Consider the following 19,901-nt stretch of genomic DNA (forward strand, 5'->3'; position numbering starts at 1 on the left):
GCTCAGTTTGCCCAACCCTTTCTAAAGAAGGCATAATACCCAGGGAGGTTACAGGATCTATTCCCAAGTAGTTTTGTCCAGTTACCAGCTGGTATTTCAACTAGAAGTCAATTCCATTCCTCACCCAGAAAAAAAAAAATACAGGGAAAGGAGGGAGAAAGGGGGATTCCATCACTCTGACAATGTACCAACTTCCTCACTTGGAACAGTTAATATGTGGGCAAGTTAAGGGAACATCTTTCTCTGGGAAAATTAATATAAACAATTACTGATGCAGTTACCTCCTTATAATGGCATAAATAAAAATTTTGTTGAATTAATGTTTGTAAGGAATTATCTTTGTAAGGTTCCAATTTTGATGTATGGGCAGAATAAATTATAAACCTATCCATCAACCAAATGAGTCTTGCAAAAAGAAAGAGATAAAGAGAAACTATTCACAAAACTTACCTTTAGCATTTGATGGCCTCCACTATCACTGGTGCTGAAAAGTTGCAACATCGGTGTTTCTTTTTGCGAAGGAGAGTGAGTAATTTCACTGCCTTTCTCAAAATTTGATAAATCACCCTCCCAGTCCTGTAGTAGTCACAAAGAAACATCTTAATATAATGAGGCATTTTCCAAACAAAACCTTTTTAAAAATGGTGCATTGGATAAGGTAGCCTACGTCAGAACACTGTATAGGTCATAGAGGGAAGACCTGTAGCTACTCTCGGATGGCAGGGACAACCTTATGCAAACTGTCAAAACAGCATGGCGCACTTCCCGACTTCACATCATTGTATGTCGAATCTATGCTTCGAATAAGACACAGTAGCTCTTTTGAAGATACCAAAACACTTAATACCTACAAATGAAAACAAAATATTACATTAGAATACAACAGACTTTAACAAATTATAAAACCGGTTTTCTGGAAAAGCAAAGAATAGAGGTAACACTGCAAAGGACACGTTCAAAAAAAGATGTTATTGCCATTACATATCTCAGTTCTAATGATACAATGAAATACGCATGGAAATTCAACTTTGAATAACCACAGTCCACCCTTTTGAATCCCATTTGATATACTTGTTAGAAAATACATTAACAAACAAAATTATACATGTACTATGAACTCCAGTATAAACTGACATAAATCTCAGCCAAATACCAAACCTGTTGAAAATTAAAGTGATCATGAATATACAACGAAAATGCACGAATGTAAATTGGATTTCAAGTATTGTTTCTATATGGATAAAAGAAACAAATTAGAAATAAAAACCACCAACTGCTACCGTTATCAAAGAAGTGAACTTGTTAGAAGATCAAGCTAAAACAGTGAAATATTGAAATCCAGGAACATTTTCAATAAGACATTAAAAAACAATCATCAAACTTGGCAGGAAACGCAAGGTTTCAGGCAAGACCACTGCCCACCCAACCATGATCCACCTAAGTAACATTGAGTTGCACTCACTTCTTATGTGACTTGAGAATGGATTACGAATGCCGACTATTGGCATATCAACATTATCCAGACAGTTATAGGGAAATATTTGAGAAACTTAGGACTTCAATTTTCTTTGAAAGCAACAGACTTACTACACACATTCAGGACATTTTTTGGTCAGAAAATCATTATGATTTACCAGCATGGATCCATCTTAAGCACGGATTCACATAAGTTGATATTCACATAAGTTATTGATATAGATCTTCAAGTCTTACTACACACATTCAGGACATTTTTTGGTCAGAAAAGCATTATGATTTACCAGCATGGATCCATCTTAAGCACGGATTCACATAAGTTGATATTCACACAAGTTATTAATATAGATCTTCAAGTAATTTATTTATATAAAGTGTTAACTTATTTTTTGAAAAGTATAAGGTTTAAACATCTTACTCGCATAATTTTTTTTACTTCTAATTACTTTACATGAAATTATATTATAGGTCAAATGGATAACTAATTAAACATGTATAGCATATTCTTTTTTTCTTTTTTATTATAGCCAACATTACTTTTCTATTTAGAGAATATTTTATTTTTATTTTAAGAGGGACACATGTCAACTCTAGAGTCCAAGTTGAGCACGGACATACTTACACATCACGTTCACACTGGGCTGTAAAATGAGCCTCCTAGCCCAATTATACTATAAAGACAGCAAACATGATCACTCCCAATTTGTGTTGAGAACCCTTGACAGTGCATAAGAATATACCAAAAAACATTTTCTTCAAAATTGCATAGTCAAACTAGGTTTGGGTTGGGATCACAAGTTTGTCCATATCCATTCAATATCTATGCCCATTATACAAAGTTAGCGAAGTACCTATCATATGTAAAATGCAAAACTCAATCCTTCTTTGCGGAACTCGTCCAAAACATGAAGCATATAAATTGCTCGCTGAATTATCAAATAGAAGTAACTTCAGTGCAATGACATCAGGCTGAATTTACCCATTGTTTCTCGAGAAATAGACATGATAATTTATGGAAATGACCCTCCACAAAAGACTGTAAATAGATGGTGTGCTTAGCTATTTGATTGGAAATCTTGTCTACAACTATTTAAACTACAATGAATTTGTCAACATAAAATAATAAGTTGGATAGGTATTTTTCAGACACAAAGCATTTGAGATCCAAAAAATAGACGCTAATCTAAATGTCTCTAATTTAAACCACAGACAATTATTTGTTTGTTGAATTAACAACCAAATTAAGTTTCAATAACACGACGTAATTTTCACATACAAATCATTTGAGTGCAAAATAAGAAAGATAGTTTAAACGCCTATAAAATAAACCAAGGACATTTTTTGTCTGTTAAACTAATAAACAATTATATCAAATTCAAGCCTACATTTACATGCATGAAGACTGCTCATAACTTAATCTATCAGGAATGGATCATTTGTTGTTAATGTTGAATTTTTCTGTTAATATAGCACTGACAGCAAGGCAAATTCAATATTTAAAAGGCAGCAATCTACATTCGGATCTGGACAACACTTTTTCTCCTTTCCTGCTATGTGATTATTCCCATGCAAGAGGAAGTTCCAACTAATTGATTTTCACACTTCCAAAAGTAAATTCCTCATGTCTGAATTTTCTAGATACAAAACCTAGGTATAATAATCCTAATTGTTGATCCTACCTTGAAATAAGTACCTTTAATCCACCATTGGATCTTGCTTTAAATAAACATGGGTCTTGCTTGAAGTGTCAAAGTTGATTCATCTATTCCTTGCTATTATCAATAAGACATAATAGAATAAAGGAAAGAGCAATACACCTTGTGAGTCATCTGAAGAACTGCCTTGGTATTGATGTGCACGAACTTGTGGGCAAATACAAGAAAATGAACAACAAGAGAGCTATAAAAAGGATAATTAGCCAGAACATAGTTTTGCCAATGATCATTATATCCATAACAACTTTCTTTCGTGCTTATTTTTACTAATGATCCCACAGAATCAGTACCAGTCTTTTTCTTTTGAAGCAAGCTACCTGAAAGTGGAGACAATCGTTGATCCCTATCCCTAAGCATCTTATTCTCTGCCTCCAAATAATGATCCTCTTCGAGAGCGGGCATCATTTCGCCTTCTTCACCAATATTCCAAGGCTGTAAATAATCCAACCATAGATCAATAATGTGTGTAGCCTTCTTCAGACAAGCACCTACTGGCCAATAACTGAAAGCTCGTAATATAAACCTGTATAAAGGCCTCTGTAACAGAAGGGACCATGTAGCAGGCACAACCAAACTACTCCGTGGCAAGGAAAATGACCTCAATCTCAAGGTATCCATTTGTGATGCAGCTCTCCATCCAGAATTCAACTCTTCTTGAGGACAACACAAAGTACTGCTTACATAATTGACCAGTATTTTCACAGCCTCTGTGATTTCTACACTGGGGAGACCATACCTATGATATCGATTATTAACAGGTAACAAAATACCAAAAGACTGGCAAACCCGTGAAGGTAAGGGCGAAAAATCGTCATTCACTAACCAAAACTGTACAAAGGTATGAACAACAAACTCGGCGCGAGAAAATATCGATGGATTCTCCTCGAAAAAATGATGTACAGACACACTGGGAGCACAAAAATCAGATATAGGAACAAATTTGTGTAGATACAAATTCAGAAGATGCAAATAAGGGCTAGAATTGAACTTCACAGGCCTTCCATTGTCATGGCTACCGTGCAAACTATGCAGAGAAGACGCCCATTTCTCGAAACGAGACCGGGAAGCCTTCTTAAACCCCAATTTCATTTCATCCGAATCCAAACGATGCATAATATCATTATCTTTGCATACAGCGTAATAAGCAAACCAAAACATAAAATACTCAAATGCATTCAACTGCACCTGAATCCTCCTCCATGGCCGTCCTCCTTCAATCGGTCTTTAAATAAAGCAGGGCAGACTTCAGATAATATATACAAACCCCTCTCCGACTGAAGCATGTGACAAATCCACGCCGGAAGGCGCTCGGATGGAAACACATAGCGAACCACATTTTCCTCGTCTGCGGCAAAGATTGACGAAAACAAAGCTCCAGACGGCGAGAGAAGATTTACGACCGCATTCGCGGAATGCTCAGAGGTTTGTGCGATCCATTCGCCAATGTCGGACGGCTGTAAGACCTCCTCGAAGCCGAAGATCTTGCAGAGCAGAACGGGGAAGCATGTTATGTAAAAATGCCTGGTCTGATCCCAGCTGTGCCTATCGATGAAGGATTCCACGACCCAGCATGAATTCAAAATATCAGACAATGATGAGGAAGCATTCAGTAACAACGAACTTAATTCTTGGGCTTCGAAAGAGAAATCTGTCGAAGGTGAAGAAGACACAGCCATTGCACCTCAATTTTACAGTCTCTCTACTGATCCGGTCGGAGGCTTAAATCCCGAGATAAACCCCTTGAATCTTCCTGAACCCTCATGCAAAACCACTAAACCCTACACTACATCGGATCGCAGCACTCACTGATCTAGTATTATAGGCATTCGAAGGTGGGGATACTCTTCTCTTTATTTCAAAATATTTGCACCGCCTTAAGTAGCTTTTCAACTTTTGCCATTTCCCTTGAAAGACGTTAGTGTGGGGTGGGGAAATTATGTTGTTTTTGAGGAGTTTTTTGGTTTGTGGGGACAAGGCCACTCTTTATGTGACCATCCGGGCAAGCGAGGCGGTAATCTTAAGTTCTTGCAGGGATATCTTATCTCTTATGGATTAATATGATTATTGATACTCTCTTATGAATTACTTACATTAGTGATAAGAATAGGGGATTAAAAATTTAAATATAATAATAAATTATATAAAAATAAATAAAAATTTGATGGGGTGTTGAGATGTGTGTTAGGTTACTGAGCAGATTTGTTATTCCGTTGTCACCCCAAACATTAAAGAGAGGGATAGTGTCGCCCACATTTAATGATAATGCACTGTTTTAATTTGGAAATCTTTGAAACTTCCTCAATTTCCTACAATTGTTGGGGTCAAATTGATGATATTTGGTGTCAATGTCGTGTTGTCGGGTTATCTATGGGATATTTCCTCTGCGGCTTCTATAGTAGTTCCTTAAGCAACGTGGAAGGTCCAAGTTGTTCTTCCATGTTGGTTTGCCCTTCCATCCTTCACTCCATTTCATGAGCTAGACTATCTACATTTTCCAAGTATTGGCAAGGTTGCATGTGGCCCGCATACCCACTGGTGGGAGTACCTGCACTTAAACTCTTCTAGGTTTATGGGAGCTCAACTCCAACAAGTATACTAGTATTGTCTTTGCTCTTAATTTTTTCCACTGGGTCAGCTACATTTATATTACTTTGGTTTGCTTGGTTTAGGATTCTTTGGGGAAGGTTCAACGTGTTATCTAGGGGTGAGATAGCCTTGTCCTCCTCCTGCCTACAACAATATTCCTCACATTGTGTCTTAGTTTTACCATTCCTTTGCAACTCCTTTAGCCTTTGGTTTACCTTCCACCTTTATCCCTAAAATCCTTCATTTTGTACATTGTCCATTGGCCTCACTTTGGTTTTCAATCCCCTAAAATCCTTTTGTCTTTCGAGACTTCACCAATTAGGTTCACTCGCCTCATTATCACCATGCCTCAACAATGGATGTGGTCGAGACGTGGCTCTGATGGTTAAGGCACTTTTGGCAAACCCTGTGCTCAGTTGCAAGCCCTAATTGTTGTTTACCTCTTCAATGCAACTACTCCCCCCCCCGCCTTCCCACCAGAAGTCCAGGATGAAATTGTTAGAAAATCGATAATGGCAGCTTATTGTACTTATTTTCCTTTAACTTGATATTTGCTTGTGAATCTTATTTATCTTCTTTGTGTTCTTTAGTTAGATCTATTCATCAAACAATGTCAAGAACAATAATAACAACAATAGACACATATATTGGCTTTCTTCTTAAAATATGCTTCAAATGATATACAAAGACCCAAACCCTAGACCAATCCTTCTCCTAGTACCAAGTCATCCCTTCCTTAAATCCTTCCTTGATTCTACACCAAAATGTTAGACACTGCAACTTTGACCTGCCAGCTTCAATACTGCTACCCAACCTACAACTTCGACCCTGCAATTTCGACCTTAAAGCTTCCAAGGAAACCCTAGAGCAGCCTCCTCTTGGGACCTTCCTAATAGCAAGAAGATGGTATTGAAACTAGTAATTGTTCACGAATCCATAAGATTGTAAGGTCATTCTCATTATCATAATCATTGTCATCATCATCACCATCATCCTTGTCATTGTTATTGCCATCATTACATTATCATCATAATCACCATTCATGCCATCATCATCATCATTATGGACATTGTTTGCAATTGTTCATAATTGTAGATGTTGTAAGAAATATCATCAACCCAAAAAATGTGAGCAGTGCTAGAAAAGGGTTGTTTAGGACACATTGATATACGTAAGAGAAATAACAACTCTATTTTTGACAGATGATCGATGATCATCATCATCACCACCATTATCATCGTCATTGTCATTTTTATCATCCCCATCATCATCATTAATGTAATTTCTATCGACATTGTTGTAATCATGCATCATCATCATTCATGCCATTATTGTTTTTGATGATGACCTAGATGAAAATGATGATCATGACACCAAAGATAATGCTTATGATTATGACAATGACAACATCTAAAATTGGGAAGATTCGCCAACGTCATTAGCATCGTCATCATCATAATCATTGCCATCATCATCATTGTCATTGTAACCACTATCGTCTTTATCATCATAATCACAATTCATGTCATCGCCATCATCTTCATTTTCATCATTGTCAATATTATTGACATTGTCATCAATTGTTCATAATTGTCAATGCCATAAGGAATATCATCAATGCAGAAAATATGATGAGTGTTGGAAAAGGGATGCAAAAGCGAACATAGAAATGGGGGCAACAATAGAAGTAAAATTGGGTGAAAAGTGGATACAACATAAGTAGATGCACAACAACATGAAAAACCTGACACAAAAGTGGATGCAAAAGTAGATGCAGTTGTCAATGCAAACTTGGATGCAAACATGAAGGCAAAAGTGGAAGCAAACATGGGTCCAATGGTAGGTGTAAAACTTGGCACAAATTGTGGTGAAACAAATGTGGATGCAACAACGGAAACAAAAGTATATGCAAAAATGGATGAAACAAAAGTGGATGCAATAGGGGATGCAAACGTGGAAGCAAATGTGGTTGCAATGGTAGGCGCAAGATATGGTGCAACAAAAGTGGATGTAACAATAGACAAAAAATATGCAAAATAAGATGCAAAAATGGATGTAAAAGTGGAAGCAAACATTGATGCAACAGGCAAAACAAAATTGGATGCAAAAAATGGATATAATGTAAGTAGATGCAAAAGTAGATACAAAACGAGATGCAAAACCCAATGCATAAACCTGACATAAAAGTGGATGCAAAAATAGATGCAATATTTGATGCAAAAGAGGATGTGAACATGGATGCAAAATTGGAAGCAAACGTGGATACAACAGTGAGTGCAAAACATGGTGCAAATTGTGGCATAACAAAAGTTGATGTAATGATAGATGCAAAAAAAGAATCAAAGTATGATGCAAATGAAGATGTAAAAAGGGATGCAAAAAGTGAAATTTAAAATGGGTGCAACAGTGGATGCAAAATTGTGTGCAAAAGTGGATGCAATAGAAGTCGATGCAAAAGTAGATGCAAAACGAGACACAAAACCCGATGCAAATCCCGGTCCAAAATTGGATACAAAAAGGGAGGCAAAAATAGATGTAGTAGTTGATGAAAACCTAGACGCAAATGAGGATGCAAACGTGGATGCAAAATTATAATCAATAGTGGGTGCAAAAGGAGGTGCCAAACTAGGCGCTAATTGTGGCACAAAAATATTAGATGCAATAGTGGGTACAATAATAGATGCAAAAGAGGATGTAAATATGGATGCCAAACAAGAGGGAAAAGTGGATGCAACAAAAGTAGATGCAAAATTTTATGCAAAACTAGACACAAAACACGATGTAAAACTTGGCACAAAAGGGATGCACAAATGGATGAAAAAATGGATGCAAAGAATGATTTAAAAAAGGATGCAAAAAAGGATGCAAAAGTCGATGCAAAAGTTGATGCAAGTGTAGGTGCAAAAAGTGGATGCAAATGAGGATGCAAAAGTATGTCAAACAAAATTAGGTGCCAAACTTGATGCAAAACCTGGAACAAAACCTGGTGTAAAGGATGACACAAAACTTGGCATAAAATTTGGTGCAAAACGTGGTGCAAAACCTATTGCAATACCTGGTGCTAAACTTGGTGTAAGATTTGGTGCAAAACTTGATGCAAATTTTGTGTCAAGTTTTGCACCATATTTGATAAATGGATGCAAATAGCACCAAAAATGGGCTCTAGATGCAAAAAAAGAAGTAAAAAGGGACGCTAATCGTTGGTTTTGTTGTAGTGCACGTAGAAGCTCCCTCATCAATCACGGTCCTAAAGCAAGGTCTGTTCTTTACTAACACTGGAATCTAGAAAGCCATTTGATGAGGAAGGCGGGGTGTACTATTCTCTAAATCGAAGATTATTAGGTTCGAATCCTGAATATCAACAACTCTTATAGCAGACAATAGTAATTTACGTTGTGTTGGGCATGATTGTAACACTTCCAAAGCCGACATTGTTGAAGGGGAAATAGCTAAGTCTTCAACAATGTTATAATTCTGAGCAGCTTTTGCATATGGATTGAAAGCTGATTTCCAAAAAATACCTTTAGCAGGCGGTTTGGTTACTAAGTCTGAGTTGGGTTTCTCAATCTGTAGTGGAGCAAACCCAAGAGGAGGTGTAGTTGATGGATTTAAATTAGAATATTATGCTTCTTTACCATCAACGGGATTTTTACTACCATAATCTTGCGATCGCATCGCAATCCTGACATGAGACATCATCATTATGGGTTCTTCAAAGGTATTCGAGGAAGAAGCAACCACTTTACTATCTTGAGTAGGAGAAGAATCCTTCAAGACAGCAGGCCTTTGAGAATCTTTAACAAATTTCGAAAACTCTGCTCGATAGAGGCATTCTTTAGTAAAATGATCCTCATCGCAGATGAAACAATGATAGCGAGGTTTTTGTTTTTCGTCAAAAGATTCATTTTTATTTGTTTTATCTTTTGAATTTTGATTTTTTTTATTCTTCCCCTTCTCTTTACTACCAGATTTGGTCGTAGATGAATCTACGACATGGACGTCGGCAGAAACTTCAATGGAAGAATCTCCTTTCTGAGAATCAGGTAAAGTTATTGTAGGAGAAGATTTCTTTGAAGATTTCTTCTTGCTCTTAGTACTAACTGAACCAATGATACGATCAGTGGCATGAGACCCTGAAGGAGCTGTAGTTTTCGTAAGATTAGGGATTTTTTCATGTAAAGTACCTGACTGCGTATAAATGAGGTCAAGGTACTGAACCTGAGAAATTACTTTCTCTTCAGTAACAACTCCTGCCTTAGCTACATCCTCAGTGATTTTAGGTAATAATGATTTAACGAACCATTTTGCTAAAATTTGATTCAGAATAAAAACTTTCACTAAACGTCGTCTACGTCACCATTCATGAATATGATCAGAAATATATGTGGACATGGATTGCTTTAGTGAAGTTAACAATTCCATGCCATTGTCGTATCTGACAGGCAACTGAAAATGAGTTAAGAAAGAAGTGGCTAACTGACTGAAATTATAGAAAGAGCCTCGTGGTAACTCAATGTACCATTTGGCAGCAAGACCAATAAGAGTTCTTTGAAAAAGATGCAATTGAATTATCATCAATAATAGAATTAGATGCACACCAGAGGTGATATGTCATCACATGATTTGATGGATCCTCACCTAACTTACCCTCAAATTCTGGGATATCACTGGGCAACTTATTAGGCATTGGCGGCTAGTACGAAAGATAACAAATCAGATCGTTCGTAAGGCGTGACAAATCAAGTAAATCTAAAGTTGCAATAAATGGTAACTGACGGTTAGGTTCATGAAAAATTTGTGTAATGAGACCAGCTCCAGGAGGAGGATAACCAAGATAACCTGGAATCGGATTTGCATTAGGAATGTTATAACCTCCTGGGAAACCAAGATTAACTGGACCAAACTGGGGTTGTTGAGGCTGTTGATAAGTATAGCCAGGGTAGGGTTGATACTGATAAACTGGATTTTGTATAGTAGGACCGGATTGATACTGTCCCTGGTACAGTTGACTCGTGGCAATTGTACTTGGACCAACTTGTCCTGCAGGCATCTAGACTGAAGTTTGAACTATAGGTCCTAACCGGGGCATAGAGACTTGAGGAGTTGACACTGATGTAGGGATAGTAGAAACCAGAGCTACAGATACTCCAGAAATAGGTGTGGTAGATTGAACAGAAAATGCAGAAGTTGCAGTAGCAATTCGAGGCGGAGTCTAAGGTGAGCTAGGCCCAGGCGACTGAATTAGACCAGGTGTAGAGGTTTGAACCGTTGTTTGGACAGGTTGTTGGATTGGACCAGAAACCAAAGGTTGTCCATCTTGATAAGGTAACTGCACATTAGGTTGCAAAGTCTGTTGAATTTGAGATGGATCCCACACCATATTCATTCCGAGACCCATAAAAGGTTGTACATATGGAGGACTATAACCTGGTTGAACGTAGGGCTGATAATTAGGAGGTACATTTCCAGTTCCTTGTAAAAATGACTGACCAAAAGGCGGTTGGAAACCTTGAGTTGGGTACTAACCTTGAGGTTGATAACCCTGAGGCAGGTATTGATTCTGCGGTTGAAAAGCATCCTGAGGAATATGGGATTGACCTTGGGGTATGTACTATCTTGAAGGTTGAAAACCTTGAGGTAGCCCTCCAAACGGGAACTGACTACCTTAGGGTCCCCCCCAAGCGATAACTGACTACCTTGAGGTTGCCCCCCAGGCGATAACTGACTGGCTTGCCCCCCGGCGGTAACTGACTACCTTGCCCCCCAGGAGGTAACTGACTACCTTGAGGTTGAGGTTTTGGAATACTACCAGACATCATAAAAATATGTTCTATGTTCAACATTTTAGTTCCATTATTACCAGGTGATAACTGATGTTCAGTCGGTCGAGGAGTTGCTCCTGAAAAAGTACTAAAAAGTGACTGGTACCCCAAAGGAACAGTAGGACCGCCACATAAAAATGTTTCCGGTAATTGGAAAAACATGGATGACTGTCTTGACATGATTGATCAAGGATAATAATCTCTGGGTGTAGGATGAAAATAATCACACGCAAACAAAGAAAATTTCAATAAAAGCACCTAAAGTCTCTAAAGAAACAAACAAGTGAATCACACGCCTAAAAAATCTAAGAGTTCAAACCACACACAAACAGTAACTTTTCGTACCAAAAACACTAGTTGGCGATGAAATCCAATGTCGCAGAATTCAATATAGAAAGGGCGGTTGGAACAGTTACCCCAACAACCTGCTTAATGAAATAGACTAGCACAAGTTTCTTCACAAAACTGTCTCGAGTGAAGAGAACCCCCCAGAAAGTCAAAGTTAGTCTAGTCGATGTCTGCTCTAGGTACAGTGAGACCCATCCTTCACCGTCACCTTACGAAAGAATCTTAAGATTATGGTCACTAAGGTTACCAACAGTAACAAATACAACTGGGGGAATAGTCTACGATCCAGTCTACATGCAAGGGCAGAGTAACAAAGCTTAATCCCCTTGAAGGGTCCTCAACATGATCAATCCGAGGTTTACCAACAAGTGACCCCAAGCTCCTTGACAATGGTTAACCCGAGGTTTACCATTTTTAATACGCGTAAATCTTCTATCTTTCCCAATGAGACAGACTTGATTGTCTCAAAGATTCAAACATGATCTCGTGATTGACTCCTTTAAGAGGAGCTTCCCAGATTATATCAATTACAATTGGATTTATTTTCTACCGCAAGATATAGCTACTTGTTTGTTTTAACTATCTTGGAGAGTTAATTACTCCCTACTCCAAGATACCAGCCTAAGCTATATTGGTGATAAGAGCCCTAGAAATAAAAAGATTACTAGATCAATTTTAATTAAGCATTATTTTTATGGGTTGTTTCTTAAGTCAATAGGTATGGAGATGAAACTTTGACGGTTTGAAGACTCGACTCCAAAAACACTAAAAAAATGCACCTAAAATGATAAACAATCCTTTTTCCTTCAATGAATTTCTAGCTAAAAGAAAGAGTTGAGAATGCAATTCTTTGGAAAACAAATCTTTCTTTCAACATGTAAATGAAAAGAAAATATTTTTTGTCTTTTTCAATAAACTAAAAACGAGACTACTAATTATGCTCACAAAAAATCCCTTTCTTTTTCAACACTCAAAAACTACAGAAAACAATTTCTTTCAAAAGAGATTCTACAATTTCTAGAAAACACTCAAAACTATAAAAAACTAATCTTGAGATCTAAAAACTTGAAAAACCTAATGTATAAAAGCTTCAAATCTTTTTGAGGACGTTTTACTTAGTTATTCAATAAACGAAGGATTAATTCATTCAGAAAAACAAATCAATCAAAAAACACCTAGCTATGTTTTCTTTTATAAAAATGAAATTCAAAACTTACGAGCAAGTTCGTTCAAAGCTTTGCAAAGAGAAAATGGAATCTATTTTTCAGCAAGGGCAGATTTCACAAATCAGTCAGACTCATCAAGAAGACAAAAAAGACCAGGGTAATCTAAGGTTTCTTAGGCTTCCAATCTCTAAGTCACTACAAAGACCAAGCGAAAATCAATCCAAGCACGCAAAACTTCTAGAAAATCACCTAAAACAAAAATGCCAATGGAACTCACTCACAAGAGATTCTTGATAGAACAAATGCAGATCTGGGTAGACACTAAAAGCCAAAAATAAAAACTAAACTTAACTGGATGAAAACAATTTAGGTTTTTCAAAAATTTTAACAGGGTCCGCAGGGTTCCAGTAGAACTAGATGCGGTACCGCTCTGTGTACTAAAGGAAAGATGCGAAGAGGTCCGCACTGTCTGTAAAAAGAAAGTGTGGTTCCCTGTAAACTTCAAAAAAAACAAAAAGAATCCAGATCCTAAAAACTACCCAATCCCACACAGATCAAGCAAAAACCAAAAACATGGATAAGTTTCTCAAGTCAAAGAAAAAGGAAAAGCAAAAAACCAAATTCAGTTCCCCAGTGTGAGTCGCCAATTTGTTGGCCGGATAAATCGTTCTTGCAGACAAGGCCAATCTCCCTAGTATCAAAAGATATCTAGCAATAAACAGGACAAGCAAATCTACCTTTCTCTAAACATATTGTGATTCATTAATAAAAACTAAAGAGGTGTTTTAGACCTTACCTTAAGTCCAACGCTAGTTTGTAGCAGCCATCCTTCAATTGTCTGAAAGAGTTTCCTTTTGAGAACCTGCAATCACAAACAAGCACACATCAAATAACACCTACATATCTAATATAATAAATCATGTTCATCATGGTGATCAAGGAATCCATGAAATAAACCATAAAACACGGCTTATTGAGAAAAATAAACTTGATTGTATTAACTTTGAATAAGAAGAACTTTACAACATTTGGTGCCTTGATGTTGTACAAGCTCTTCCCAGGGTCCGAAATAAGAATCTCCTCTACTTTGACAAGCCTCACACTCTTCCAAATGAGATCAACAAGATATGTAATATTTCCTCACAAAAGCTCAATTAGGAAGACTAAGTTCCAGTAGCATTTCACCTCAAAAATCTTCAGCTTTCCACCTCCCCAGTAACCAGCCCAATGCTTCATTTTATAGTGCAAATGGAGGAGGTTACAGGTCCACTTATGAAGGGATAGAGTCCTCCTTCAAAGGGATAAGCTCCTCACATCAAGGGGTTAGCTCCTTAAGGTATGGGATGCATGAACCTTAAAGGAGCGAACTTTCCACCTCAAGATTCCTTCTAGAAGCTTCCAAAAATGACTCAAAGTGAGTTTTTAAGAATGTACTTGCACCTTTTTGACTTTTACAGGTGTCCGCACCCATTCAAGTACGCAAAAGACATGACCATTAGGTGCAGGACCGCAGGCAATGCTAAGAGAAAGTGCGGAACCAGATTTTTAGAGACTTTTAAGGGCTTTCTCTTATTTTCAAGGCTTGACATGAAGAACTGAGGTTTAAGACTTGCAAAGGAGGAAAGTATGGGTGGTGATAGACTCACACCGATTGCAGAATGTCATGGTGACAATATTTTGTGCAACACTAAGGAAATATTTTGAAATGACAGATTTGGGCTATGTTCACTAAAATCTTGGTATTGATTTAACCCAGCATTCGAATTTTATATTCCTATCTTAGAAGAAGTACATTAGAGATCTGTTGAATAGGTTTTTCATGGCTAAGTGAAATCCTTTCACTAATCCAATGTAACACCCTCCTCCCACATTTACCCAAGCTAACCAGTCCACCAGGGTAAACATGTGATGAAGAGTTACTATGATACGATTCAAATCCCCATGTATAGTTAAGGAAGCAAAATCGACATGTCAAGATTTGACCTTCCTTAGGAGCTACATAACCTTCAGGAGCCAACCAACTAACTCCTCCAAGTGCCCAACCCCTTAGAGAACTTTCTTGTTGACTAAACTAGACCCCGAGTGGCTCCCATGAAAATACTTCCATGCGACTGAGACCCTCCAGTCGCTCCCACAACAAGGCATCTATGCGAATTTGGCCTTTTCAAGTCAGTTATGTGCTAGTGACCCCAAATTTTGAGCCACCTTTTCAGGACTAGGACTCAGGCCTCTGCCCATAACTTCATGAAGCTTCCAGAAATGATATTTAACATTAAGGCAAGGCTACTAATACAAAAACTTAAACAAGGACTTGACCTGACCTTTAATAGCCATGAGAGGCATTCCATCAAACACATCATGATCATGTAATCTACAGGTCATAATAATAGATCTAAACATAAGGACCTCATACTTATCTGAGATTCGTCAAGGAGGTTTGATACCCTCTCACAGTAGCTGCATTATCATCTATTATGTCATACATTCATTAATATTTCATTTACTAATCAAAACATGATAAGAGCCATGACTAAGATCTGTCATAAAACTATGCTTATAACCAACATATAACGATCAGAATAGCAATTATAAAAGAGCCATTAAAACCACATATTAACAAGTATATTTACACATGGAACACAAAAGGAAAAGAGCTCTTATTAACTATGCAAAATCCAACCAAGTTGGGGACTTCCACATACCACCCGACCATAGATTGTGCTAAACAAAATCTTTCTTTCAGCTAATCACCCATGTGTCATATTCCAAGCATGAATGTGGGACTCACAACAGAACCAATCAAGGTTTCCTTAGGCTTTACCATGTATCCCACCAACGGATTCCTAGGCCCAAACAATAAACATACACTACAGGATTTACCACAATCCCTCCATATATTGGTCAAGGGATCACTAGGCCCTAAACTAGCATGGATGCCTTCGAATCTCTCCACCTAAATCATGAGGAGTTTGTCTATCTCCACCCTCTAGGTTTTATTGTGTATCCCACCATTATCGGTTAAGGGATTCCTATGCCCAGTGAAGAATTTTTTTGTCTCCACCCTCTAGGATTTACTGTGTATCTAGCAATTATCAGTCAAGGGATTCCTAGGCCCAATGAGGGTATTCACAACCAGGCTTTACCATGTATCCTGCCATTACAAGTCAATGGATTCCTAAGCCTTGTGATTTTTCTTGAGATCACGCCACTTAGTTTCGAAACCATCCAGGAATCTAATTCAACCAACCAAAGTACCTCATCACACAATGGCTATCCAGAAATGGAAAGATAAGGTTGAAAACCACTATCACACCTAGAAAAATCCATGCAAATGACAACAAGAGAACCAAATACACACATGCATGTACCATGCATGCCAAAAATAGAAAGGAAATCATACATGCAACCCGATACTTACAAGTAATCTCGTTGTAGCCACTTGATCCCACTCTCCCTTGCTTGATCCCTGCTTCCCTTTACTTTCGTGTCCTTCTTTTGCCTTCCTTCCTCCAATGCTAGAGTGCTCCAAGAATTCTCTAAGTGTATGAGAGTATGAGAGAGTAGAGAGAACAGAGAGAGATCTCCTAAGCTAAACTAACAAAAGGTTACACTGACTAAAAAACCATGAACTGATCCTCAAAAGCCTTTTTATCATTGAGGCCTTTATTTTCTTCAATTTCTGTTATTTTTCCTTCATTTTCATCCTCACATGCAACATGTGACATTTCACCTTCCTTTTCTCCTATTTTCCTTTATTTCCATAAATAAAATGCCAATTAATGCCTCTTTCCTATCCAAATCCTTTTCCATTTCCTTTGTCAATTTCCTTAGCCAAATTAAACCAAATGAACACCCACTAGGATGTGTTTCCCAACATTTAGCTTGGAATACGTGTCCCATGACCTTTGTCTTATTTTTCTTTTATTAACTTTATTACATGGATTTTTAACTTGGGGTTGTTACATCCAATGGAACATAACTTAAAGCTCACATCCATTGAAGGAAAATAATTTGGGGATGCAACAAAGTATAGACAACTTGTAAGAAGTCTCAACTACCTGACTACTACCATACCATAAATTTCATTTTCTGTTGGAATCCTCTCCAAGTTTATGCAAAAGCCTTGTGAAGGTCATTGGTCTATTGCAAAAAGAGTTATTCCTTCAAGCATACACAGGTGTGTAACTTCATCTTAATTGGATACTTTGATTCAGATTTCAATGCAGATAAATAAACCAGGGTATCTACTTCAAGTTATGTTATGAGTCTTGGATCAAGATTTGTCTATTGGAGGTCACACAAACAATCATTTCCATTATATTCCATAACTAAGGAATAATATGTCACAACAGTTGAACCAACAAACAAAAATTTGTGGCTTAGAAAAATTCCAGAATTTTTGCAGGAGAACCAAGTGCATTTAACTCCTCTTTTGATTGACAACCCTTCTACAATAAAGTTGGCCTAGAACCCAAAGTTCCATGATCGAACGAAGCACATCAATAAAAAATACCATATGATTCGACATCATGTTGAGGCCAAAAAAATCCACCTACAACATTGTTCCACAAATAAGCATATTGCAGACATCTTCACCAAAGTGCTTGGAAGGGAAAAGTTTGAAAATGATGCTGGAACTCACCAACATCCCTTCAAATTAAGGCGGGTGGGGGGGGGTTGGGGTGGGTATGTGGGTGTGTTAACACCTAATATTTGAGATTATAAAATCCTATATACATATTGTAAATAGATAAATAAAGGAAGTAATAAGATGAAGAGACATTGGAAGATGAAACCCAATAGTCTCCCTCTCCTTATATATATATTCACATCCTCTCTTAATGCAAAAATAAAAATTTCATATGGAGTTACTCCTATCCTGACAGATTGGATGAACTTCAAAAGTAATGGGTCTTCCTTCTTGCATTAAAACAACACCAATTCCATTTCTTGAGGCATCATATTCCACAATAAATATTTTTGTGAAGTCTAGCATAGCTAAGACTAGTGCTTGGCACATTGCCTCTTTAAGATTTCCAAAGGCCTTAGTTTCTTTTGGAGTCCAAGAAAATGCATCCTTATTCAATAATGTTGATATAAGTTCTTCTATTCTCCTATAATTATTAACAAACTTGCAATAATACCCTGTTAACTTGAGAAATCCTCAAAGATACTTTATGGTTGTGGGGATTTTCCATTCATTAATGGCCTTAATTTTGTTAGGGTCTACCTTAACACACTCATGAGATACAATATGACCCAAATATTCCACCTCATGTACTCCAAAGAAACATTTGGAGGGTTTTTCATATAATTGTTACTCCTCCAATAGTTTGAGCATCCTATTAATATTTTGAACATTATCCTTCCAAGACTTCTTGTAGATTAGTATATCATCAAAAAATACTAAGACAAATTTTCTAAGGAAGGGTTTGAAAATGGAATTCATCAAACCTTCAAATTTGGAAGGCAAATTAGTAAGGCCAAAAGGCATGATCAAAAATTCATAATGACCCTCATGAGTTTTGAATGTTGTTTTCGGATTGTATTCAGTCTTCATTCTAATTCGATGATATCCTGAATGAAGATCTAGCTTGGTGAAGTAAATTTCTCCATGTAATTCATCCAAAAATTCATCAGTGATAAGAATGGGAAATTTATATTTAATAGTGACCTTGTTTAGTTCCCTATAACCCAGACACATATGTTGGCATTATGAGATAAGTGTTGTCCTTGATGGCAAACCCTACTGATGACAAATCATAGTACAGAAGGTCACAGCAGCAAGGAATTCATAGTACAGAAGGTCAGCAGCAAGGAATTGATGATCTGGCTATCAGAAGAAGAGAAAGTTCATACACGCAGGTTCGTTAAGCCCAAGTCGCGTGTACACGCAGGTTGGCTTCAGCAAAAGCGCGTGTATGTGGAAACGTACTTTTGGTCCATGGCAGTTAGTCCTTGGAAGTTGTGCCTATGGTTTTCGGACCATTGTGTCTCGACGGGCGTGTCGATCCCTAGTTTTGAAGTTGATGGTATTGAGTTACTATGGTTTTGGCTCTTGGTATTGAACAAGGCCTAAGGCTATATAAGGAGAAGGAAATCTTAGGCAAATGTATCTGAAATGTCTTGAATATCTGATGAAGCATTAGATCCAGTATACAGTGTTAAGGGTTGATGATGCATTGCTTGATCTGAGCTAAGGAGAAGAACTCACCGGTTGATGGAGAACTAGATCTAAGGATAGATCGGGATCTAATGGTTTGGAATGCACTATCATGATATATTATGCGTATTTCTAGATCTGCATATTGTCGCAATGCTATGTTCTGGGTCTAACTGATGTCTGGTACAGCTGCAAGTTGAGAAAGTTTATTTTTAGATCTGTACGCAGGTTGGTTTCGGTAAAAGAGCGTGTATACGCGGGTTTCACTCATTGAAGTAGCGTATATCTCTTGAAGCTTGATTTTTGGATTTGCAGATTGGATCTGTCTGTTATTACAGAGTTCTGGAGACTGCTTTGTGTTCTGGTGTCTGGTGATTGACAGGGTTCAGTGGTTCAGTTATTCAAAGTTTGTTAATGCTAGTATTGGTTGTTTTATGCTACAATGATCTGTTGTGAAAGTTGAATGAATTGTGGTCTACAGATAGAAATGTTGTGCTTCAGGAATATCCAGTTTGAAAATATATGAAAGGTGATACCTGAAAGGAAGGAGATTGTAGGTCAGCACCTACGTACTAGTATCTTGGCTAGTACAAAAGCAAAGGGGGTTGGAGCTCCCTTCCAAGGA

At 37.5% G+C, this 19,901-nt stretch overlaps 1 protein-coding gene across 1 annotated transcript; it reads right to left on the reverse strand.

Annotated features, from left to right (window-relative positions):
- Positions 1–225: 225 nt before the first annotated feature.
- On the reverse strand, positions 226–4,304 carry LOC149256796 (uncharacterized). The gene is made up of 4 exons (XM_089455462.1): positions 3,294–4,304; positions 731–847; positions 451–576; positions 226–243 (listed from the first exon to the last, which is right to left on the reverse strand). Exons 1-4 carry the CDS (start codon positions 4,302–4,304, stop codon positions 226–228), a joined length of 1,272 nt encoding a protein of 423 aa, XP_089311588.1.
- Positions 4,305–19,901: the final 15,597 nt, after the last annotated feature.

Source organism: Pinus tabuliformis, chromosome 7 (genome assembly GCF_031772625.1).
Source record: "Pinus tabuliformis cultivar Carrire ecotype Pingquan chromosome 7, CPIR1, whole genome shotgun sequence".
Classification (NCBI taxonomy): Eukaryota; Viridiplantae; Streptophyta; class Pinopsida; order Pinales; family Pinaceae; genus Pinus; species Pinus tabuliformis.